Here is a 9,556-nt window from a genome sequence, read left to right on the forward strand (position 1 = left end):
TCACCCATTTGCATTTCTGGTGGAGCAGTGTATTGAAAGTCTTAAGCCCTGGGCTGAAGTGGCTTCAGGGGTATTAACAGGGACACTTGCCCTTTTGAACAAAGGGACAGCCCTGATGATCTGGGGAATCCAGGTGCAGTTGATTACGAAATAGTCGGTTTACTCCGCCTGTTACGTTCTGACCAATAGAAAAAACGTCTTGGGCGCCTGCCAGCTGGCTTTTAGCCAGCGTCGCCCCAGACGAAGAGGGTGGAACTACAGCGGATAAGTACTCGCAGTTGTAAGTTTCCAATCAGACACCAGTCACCAGTGCTGAGGAGGCAGCAAGCTCCGCAAAGATCAGGGGAGCAAAGAACAAAGGACTAGGTTAGGATTGGAGGAGGGGACACAACCGGAGCTGTAGCTAGGACTGGACAAGTGACATAGCCCACCCTGGAAGACCTCGCAGTGGGGAGGGTATTCCTCAGGTGACTGTAGACTGCCTCATCACCCCAGGGGGCTGACTGGGAGAAGATATGAGCCCCAGACTTCAAACAACTCAGCTAGGCAACCGCAGAACTCAGGGGTAAGTGATCACTTCGTTAGAGCCTGCTCAAGCCCCAAACCCTAAAGGGGTTTTGCCCTTTCGGTTTCTCCCTTCCAGTCCCGGTACAGTCTAGTGGCTCTGGGATCATATAGGGGGTCGTCAATACAATTATTTTCTATCAGGGGACCCTTGTTTGTTTCTGTTCCTACTTGGACCATTGGCTTTTGGAGTCTTCGTAGCTCATTTTGACTAAGTACAGGCTGTGGAGGACTTGGGCAAGCTGTGGGTGAGTCAAATGCCTTTGTCTGCTTAGGGTGGAGGGAGGGTTTAAGCTCAGGCTCTGCCTTGTCTGAGCCAGAACTAGTGAGGCAGGCAGCAGAGGGTGTGGGTGGATCAGGCTCCTGCTGGTCTCCAGCGCCTCTGCAGCCTTCCCTGTTCTCTTGGAGATCTGACCCAGTGGGAAGTTGGGTAACTATGTCCAGCAGGCAGGCAGGAACTGCAGTCTAGATGAAGAAAGAAGTACACTAGAGTCCAGAGAAGCTGACACTGCGCTCCTAAACCAAAGCAGAGCACCTTAGAGGAGCCCAAAGAGGGCCCCAGGTCTCACTGTTCTCCAGAGGCAGCTCCTGCTCCTGTCCTAGGGGGTTTTCCTGCCAGTCTGCAGTGCTGACATCAGAATGCCATGTTCTTCCCTGCTGGAGACAGTTAACAAAGACGCCTTAAATCCCATGTCAAAGTCTCAGGGAATTTCCTCCAGGGCACAACACAATTTGGGAGTGGATTTAGGGTTGGAGAATCTGATTTGTAAACCACAGCTAAAGCTCGTGGGAGGTTAATGAATTTACATGCCTGGATTTGTGGTTCATCTGTCCTGTTTCTTTCTGAAGGATTGAGTCCCAGATACATGTAGAAAAAAGTGAATTTTGAACCATTGAAAATTTACCATAGTCACAGGTTTAGGAATGAGATGGTCTGTGTCCCAGGCTAGCCCACAGCACCTTTAAATATGATTGTATTGTATCCCCCTTGAGGTTCAAAACTCCTGGGGACATGAGTATTGTGCTTTGGGATTTGGGAGTGAGATGAGACTCTGTCTCCTTTCCATATGGAGAGTGAATCATGGGTGCTGGCTTAGGACTGGGCCTGAAAAGGTGAAGCTGAACAGGAGGGGCTGGGAAGGAATGAGGAACTGACTGCTCAGCAGTGCAAAGAACAGGGTGGAGTCCCAACTACCGACTGGGCAGAAACGAAACTTCTCCCTTTTCAGAAAACGAAACTGTTCCCTTCTCAGAAATGAAATTGTTCCCTTCTCAGCAGTACAGGCTGCTTTAGTTCCTGTTTATGATGGTTGTTGTTTTGCTTTAGTATTTTAGAGGGGAGGGAGGCCCACGGGGTCTGGGTGTGTAGCCCAGGCTGGCCTGTGATTCACTGTTCATTTTTTCCATGTCTCAAGCTCGCAGTGCCCACATCAACCTCACAGGGTCAGCACCATGCTAGGCTCCTTGCAGCCTTTTGGGTGGAGATGAAGAACTTTTACAAGGTGTTAGGGAAAATGTGCTCACATTTGGCCAGCTAAGTCACACCTGTCCCATCTTTCTGTGATTTTATTACCAACCTGCAATTGTGACAGAGTAAGGTATCTGAATGTCATTCTCTTTGCTTCCAAAGGTAGCTGACTAGACACCCTGAACCCCAAGTTCCCTTCTGAGAGAATTTCCTCCGGAGTCAGTGTTATAATTTGAGAAGGAACTGCCTGGTTAATTAGACCCAGGGGTCCCCTCTTTGTCTGCCAACACTGGGATTCTAGGCACATGCAGTCTCTCTCAGCTTTCCATGTGGGTGCTGGCAATCCAAACTCAGGTCCTCAAGCTTGTAAAACAAGCACTTTACCTACAGAGTCACCTGCCCAGCCACGGAGACCTTAATGTGACTTCATACTGAGACAGAGGATGAGGGCCTGCCCAGCTAATCAGTAGACACATATGGAGGTGCCCTGGAAGATTAGCAGCGCTAGCTGCTTTCCTAACTGACCCATTTTCAGTCAAAGCTCACAAGGTTTGTGAAAAACAGGAAATTATGGCTAATGCAAAAGCAGGAAGTTAATGGGCAGAATTGCCTTCTGAGAGAGGCAAGACCCTAGAGTGTAGACAAAGTCGTTCAGAGACTTGAGGTGATGTCGAGTTGTAGCGAATGAGATTAGAACTTTTCTCACACCATGTTACAAAGCCGAATACAAAATGAATTAAACATACCAATGTAAGATCAGAAAAGAAAGGTAAGAAATAGGAAAACTACTAGAAGAAGACACAGAAGAAAAGTTCTATGACATTGGTTTTGGCAAAGGTCATTTGGATGTTGCCTTGATTGGCTCTACTGTCAACTGGACAGAACCTAGAATTATCTGGGAAGAGTTTATTAATAAAGGGATCGCCACTATCTGATTGGCTGTGGGCATGTGTGTAAGATTGTGTTGATAATTGATGTAGGAGGGTCCAGACCACTTTGGGCAGCCCCATTCCCTAGCCAGGGAGACTACAACAGCATAAGAAAGCTAGCCAGCCAACTCCATCCCCCATGGTTCCTGGTATATTTCCTAGACTGTGAAGTGGGTTCTTTGGTCAAGGTAATGTTGTGTGGAACAGCAAGCAGGTCTCCTTCAAGTTCCTGCTCTGCTTCCCTCAGTGGTGGGTGGTGATGTGGAATTATTTGCAAGTGAACCTGTTCTATCCCAAAGTTGCTTTTTTGTCCGGATAATTGTCACAGGAACAGAGAGAAAATCAATGCAGATGTTTCCTAAAGCACAATAAAAAAATTCCCAAAGTAGACCTGTGATTCCATCAAACTGGAATGTCACTGCACAGGAAAAGGAGCAATGAACAAACAGGCAATCCATAGAGGGAGAAAAGGTTTGTAACACACAGTCTGATAAAGGTTTAATATCCAGGGAGATTATGCACTTGGCCAAAGGTAAAGAAATAGCCTAATTGCAAAATGGACAGAATGGATACTAATCATAAATGATTTGAAAGCCGGGTTACAGAGATGGCTGTGTGGTTAGGAGCACTGGCTGCTCTTCCAGAACACCAGAATTCAATACCCAGCACCGACATTGGGCTTACAACCACCTGTAACTCCAGTTCCAAGTGATCTGATACTCTATTCTGGTCTCCATGCACATGGCACATAAGACAAGCATGCAGTCAAAATACCAGCAGCCATAAAAAAAAGTCTAAAAAAAGTGTAACTAAAGCCTTTGTTACATAAAAGACAAAAACCACACAGATTCCACTGAGGGCTTGCTTGGAGGAGACTGAAGACAGTATTAATGACTGGAAAAGAGATAGTGAAAATTAAACTAGAATTGAAAATTCAAAGGACTTAACTATACTTGGAACATCACATCTGAAACCTTAGTAGGCAAATAAGCTTGGCCAATGAATGCAAAAGCTGTGAAAAATAACCATTTCTCCTCCTGTAAGTGACCTGATCTTGGAAAATACGTACCCAGGGATTGTGCTGTTGGCTTCACAGTATAGAATTTGCTTTCTCCTGTTAGGTCTCATTCTAAAGGCTCTGTCTGTTTTACAGGAAGGAAATTCAGGTTGAAAATGAAAACGCTGCTGGGGACATGGCCATCACCGAGGATCTGGAAACAGACTATGCTAACCTGGTTCTAAATGTGGAAGCAATCACACTTGGGGAGAAGAATAGAAAGAAGTTGAAGAACCAACCCCTCAGAAAACGGGAGAATGAAAACATCTCTCGAGCTGTGTGTGCCCTCCTGAACTCTGGAGGTGGGGTGATTAAGGCTAAAATTGAAAATGAAAATTTTAGCCTTCCCAGGGATGGATTGGGACTGGATTTGGAAGCCTCTCTTTGTAAATGTCTGCCGTTTGTGGGAAGGCATCTGGACTTCATGACGCGTGGAGGCTACTTGAATATCTTTGTGAAACCATGGAGTCTTGATGTCTTCGGTCTGCCGATCTGCACCCTGAGAACCAATTTGTATTTTAGAAGCTTTTCATCTTCAAGTGAAATGAATGCCGCTGCTGCTCTCGAGTTCCTCCAAGACCTGGAGGAAGTGGGAGGGAGATCCTGTGTCAGACCAGAGCTGCCTGCAAGCAGTGCCTGCCCTGGAGTAGAAGAAGAGAGCGACCTGGAGGACCTGGCTGCTGCGGTTTTTAATAAGACACAATTTCAGCACCAGGAAGACTTCCCCTTCACCAGATCCACCCATGCTGAAGTTACATTGCTTTCTGTGAAACAGCTGCGAAAATGCATCCAAGAACTCATCCCTCGAACTGTATCTGCGTTTGCAAACACTGACGGGGGATATTTGTTCATTGGTTTGGATGGAAAAAAACAGCAAATAATTGGTTTTGAAGCAGAGAAGAGCGATCTTGTTCATCTAGAGAGTGAAATAGAGAAGTCCATTCGACAGCTGCCTGTCACTCACTTCTGTGAGGAGCAGGAGAAGGTAAAGTACACATGCAAATTCATCCCAGTCCTCAGACAGGGAGCCGTGTGCTCATATGTGTGTGCGCTCAGAGTGGAGAGATTCTGCTGTGCTGTGTTCGCTGCAGAGCCCGAGTCCTGGCGCGTGGAAGACAGCTGTGTGAAGAAGTTTACCACTGAGCAATGGGTCAAGAGCCTGATGGATGGCAAGTAAGCCTCTGGCACCACTGGTGACTTCACGCATGCCCACTGGTTATGTGTTAGCTGAGGCTCTCAAGGAACACCTAGAGCCTGTGACAATGATATCCTTTAGGCCTGTCACAGCTGAAGGACTTCATGGCTACAAGAGGGCCAAGCCTGCAAATCCCTGAAGCTATATAACTGGAGAGGATTTCTCAGCAGAGTTCTGCTGCCAACCAACTATTCCCTGCTAGCTGTGGATGGAGTTCAGTAGACCAAAGGAAATGCCTTCTTCATAAGATCAGGCTTCAGCCAAGCCTGCAGTGCAGACATTTTTCTCCCTCCCTCCCTCCCTCCCTCCTTCCCTCCCTTGTTTCCTCTCTCCCTCCCTCCCTTTCTTTCTTCCTCCCTCCCTCCCTCCCTCCCTCCCTCCTTCCCTTTCTTCCTTCCTCTTTTTCTAACTCCTTTCCTTCCTTCCTTCTTTCTTTTCTTCCTTTCTTCTTTTCTTTCATTCTTTCATCTTTTGTTTAACTTTTTGTTGATTCTTTGAGAATTGCACCCCAATTCCACTCACCTCTTTTTTCCCTCCATAACCACCATCTGGTGTTTCAACCTCACTTGCAGAAGAAAAGCAAAAACTAAATAAAGATTTAAAACAACAAGCTCACCATGGAAGGTGTGGTGTGTCACAGTGTATCACACAGTGTACCCTTTTTCTCAAACATCTTTACTTGAAAAAAAAAATTTTTTTTTGCAATGAGTTATTTGTCTGGTCCAGGATTCTGGTTTTGCTATCGTATCAGTACTGGACCTTCCCCTGGACCCCGTTCAGATATACTGTTGTTGTCGATGTCATGGAGATCCTGCAGCTATGCTTCTACAGGACCAGCCCCTTCCCATGTTCTAGCTGTTCATGAATAGGTTAGATGCTGGAGTGAGCCAATTCAAAACCCTGGGTCTTGGCCTTGTTGGTCTATCTGCCCACTCTTCTGCACCTGTGCCACCTGGATCTGCTCTTCACATTGCCCCTGTGAGTGGTAGGGCCAGCTCACCTGAGTGCCACAGCTAGTAAGGGGCAGGGCTAGCTTTTAGACTCTACTGCCCAGGAGAGCTGTATAGGACATTTTCTAAACTAGTGATTGATGTGGGACAGCCCAACCTCTGCATAGGCTCCTGCCTCCAGGTTCCTGCTCTGTTTGAGTTCTTGTTCAGGCTTCCTTCAAGGCCGATGACACTGTGGAAGTGTAAGCTAAATAAACTGTTCCCTCCAACTCCTGCTTTATGGTCATGGTGTCAGTGCAGAAATAGCAACCCTAACTAAGACACCTGCTTAGTGTAAAGTCTGTGAGAAATTCTTCCTGTAGCCACTGGCTGTGCTCTCAGTGTTGGGGGTGAGGAAGGTGGTAATATAGGGTTGGTGAGTCCACATGTGTGGGGGTATGGGACAGACTGGCAAGAGCAGGTTTCTTGTTTGTTCGTTAAGACAGGGTTTCTCTGTGTAGTCCTGTTTGTCCTGGAACTCACTTATAGTCCAGGCTGGCCTCAGACTCAGAAATCTGCCTGCCTCTGCCACTTGAGTGCAGGGATTGAAGGTGTGAACCGCCACCACTGGCCTAAGGAAGGCATATTTTATCTCTATTGTGTCTGTGGGTCTTCTTAGTGAGAACACTTCATGGGGTCAATCCCCCTATCACTCAGAATAGTTGAAGCAACATTAAATGTAGAATCATATATGGAATTAAAAATCGATGCCACCTATATATTTCCAGTTACCGTAGAAATGATCGTGTGCTCTATGGTGTGATAATAGCATGAGTAGAATGGGTTCAATCATTTTCCAATTGGATTTAAGGTCATATCACCCCCTGCCACACACAAACACACACACACACACACACACACACACGCACCTCTGCAGGGAACTTATGTCTGATACTGAAAGTCAAGGCAAAGGCCATGGCTGCAGAAGTCCCAGGGACCAATGGCAAAGCACCTATGCCAGTTGTGAAACAGATGTGCCTTGCCTCTCACACGGCCTTGTAAATATTGGTCTTCACGGATGGCCGCTCCTGTCAGCCTCATAAGGACATTGTGTGCCCTTACAGTGGGCGGTGGGCACTGCAGAGACGCACACCTGCTCACGTCCTGAGGATAAGTGACACTGTGACAGCTGAGAGGCCGGTGCTCAGGCAAACCCTGCAGACACTGAGCAGGCTCAGAGCAACCTGCCCCAAGGCTTTGGGAGCACAGCACAAAAGAGGTGGGAAAAACAAAACTTATCCTCAAAGTTTGAATTAGAATGACTCAGACTATGCCTTCACTGTGGTGGAAGAAAAAAAGCCATGGTGTTTTGTTTGTGTGGTCCAGGCTGGTCTTAAATCAGTAGGTCACAGAGGATGAGATGGAACTCGAGATCATTTTGCCTCAACTTTACAAGTGTTGAGATTACAGTTGTGTGCCATGAGGCTTAGCTTTGCGATAATAAAATCTAATATTTTCCAAAGAAAGAAATAACAAGGCAATCTTAAAATTACTATGTAGGCTTTCATAGAGAACAAAGTCAGAGACTAACAGTGTATACAAACTCCAAGAGGCACAGAAATGGGGAGGTAAGTCTCGAAATCAGTGAGTCTTGTGGGGCTAGGGAGATGGTTCAGTGGTTAAGAGTACTTTGTTTTTACTGAAATTCTAGGTCAGGTCCAAGCCTCTTGTGGGGTTTCATAACTATCTGTAATTTCAGTTACTTGGGATATGCTGTCCTCTTCTGATCTCTGCAGGCACCATCCACACAAGCAGCAAACAGCCATGCAAGCAAGGAAAACACTCAGACACATAAAAATATTCTTAAATCTAGTTCAGCATGGTTGGGTAGCATGTGGGTATAACACTATGAGGACAAGGCAGTAGAATTAAGAGCTTGATAAGAAGCTATATAAGGTGCCCAAGTCAGGCTAAGATACATCCAACACTTCGTCTTAAATAATTAAACATTGTATAGAAGTGTTTGCTGAGGGTGTAACTTAGATGACCTAGGTTTATTCCTGTGAACCCATGAATCACTCCAGCCCCACCAAAGCCAATCAGCATCCATGACGTGTCTACAGCTTAGTTCTGCTGCTTCCCTCTGAAGTGTGCACTGTTTACATTGCTGGTTGCCATGACAGCATCCCGAGGGCAGAGTCCATCATGGCAGCAGGGATGGAGGGGTGGCTGGAGGGCCTCTAGCTATGAGGGATGGAGTGTGAGGTAACAGGTCCACTGTGTGCAAACTGAGGCAGCAGAGAGGAGTGAATGCTGGTTTCCTGGTGTCTTCCCGGGTTTATTCAGCCCAGGACACCAGGCCATGGGATACAGACCTCATGTCAGGTGTCTTCCCTCCTAGCTAAACCTTTGTAGAGAGTTTCCCACCAACAGAGCAGAGACAAGTTTCCTAGAAACATCTAAGTGTGCTCAGGTTGACACTGGAGGTTAGTCATCAGCATATCAATTTCAAGTTAAGTTCCTCTTGAACTGGAATTCCCTTCCTTTGGTTATAGTCTCAGGGACAGTGTTATAATCTGAGTGTGTCGTCTTCACCCACCCTAAAGTGGACGTGGTGCCACTAAGGAGGTGAGCAAGGTTAAACAAAGTCCTCAGGGTGAGATAGCACAAGGACCATGTCCTTAGGAGGTGACATGGCAGGGTGCTTTCTTCCTATTCCTTATGTCCCTGTGGCCATGGAAACACAGATTGACTGGCAGCTGAGTAGAGCGCCCCCCCCCCCCCCCCCCCAGTGAACCCTGCTCTGCCTCAGTCTTGGTCTTGGACTCCAAAACCACAGGAACTGTGGGAAATGAATTTCTGTTAAATCACTCAGTCTGTGGTATCTCCCTCCTGCAATACATGAGCCCTAACACAGGATACAACACTAGGAGTATTCTTCTAACTAAACACTGACAGACACTTTGCTATGTCAATCTAGGTTCAAGGTATATATCAGATGCAAAAAGCATGTTAGCATGTGCTAGCCCCAAGTTTAGTAACCTCTACAACTAAAAAAAAAACACAGAAATTATTAAGATTCTTAAATTAAATGTTTGTATTTGTGTGTGAAAGAATGTGTATGTGTATATGTGTGGCTTTCCTTCAAAACAGACTCTAGAATTCCCGTCAGCATGTTGCACATTGTTGGGTTGTGTTAGGGTCTGTTTAAGATTTCCACATCATAGAAAATCATGCTACAAAAATTGTCTGAATTTTTTTTTTGGTTAAAAACACCTTTCTAGATAAAAGTAAAAAAAATAATATTACCTCCCTTATATCATTTGAAGGAAAAATAATAATTCTAGATATATAAACCCTCTCAGCTGCCTTGGAGTAGAAAATCTGAAAGTAAGTGTGTTGCTAACCCCACTG

At 46.1% G+C, this 9,556-nt stretch overlaps 1 protein-coding gene across 1 annotated transcript; it reads left to right on the forward strand.

The window, feature by feature from the left end:
* Window positions 1–300: 300 nt before the first annotated feature.
* On the forward strand, window positions 301–5,823 carry LOC121456087 (schlafen family member 12-like). The gene is made up of 2 exons (XM_041663905.1): window positions 301–565; window positions 4,115–5,823. The coding sequence occupies exons 1-2, from the start codon at window positions 516–518 to the stop codon at window positions 5,193–5,195; spliced, it is 1,131 nt and encodes a 376-aa protein (XP_041519839.1). The 5' UTR covers window positions 301–515; the 3' UTR covers window positions 5,196–5,823.
* Window positions 5,824–9,556: the final 3,733 nt, after the last annotated feature.

Source organism: Microtus oregoni, unplaced genomic scaffold, assembly GCF_018167655.1.
Source record: "Microtus oregoni isolate MIOR12 unplaced genomic scaffold, Mior012 000015F_ref0000493, whole genome shotgun sequence".
Lineage (NCBI taxonomy): Eukaryota > Metazoa > Chordata > Mammalia > Rodentia > Cricetidae > Microtus > Microtus oregoni.

Excerpts from the sequence above, each read along its gene's own strand:
- LOC121456087 (XM_041663905.1), top strand. The coding sequence starts at position 516 with ATGAGCCCCAGACTTCAAACAACTCAGCTAGGCAACCGCAGAACTCAG. Across the intron at positions 566-4,114 it reads GGCAACCGCAGAACTCAGGG|GAAGGAAATTCAGGTTGAAA; the intron begins GTAAGTGATCAC and ends TCTGTTTTACAG.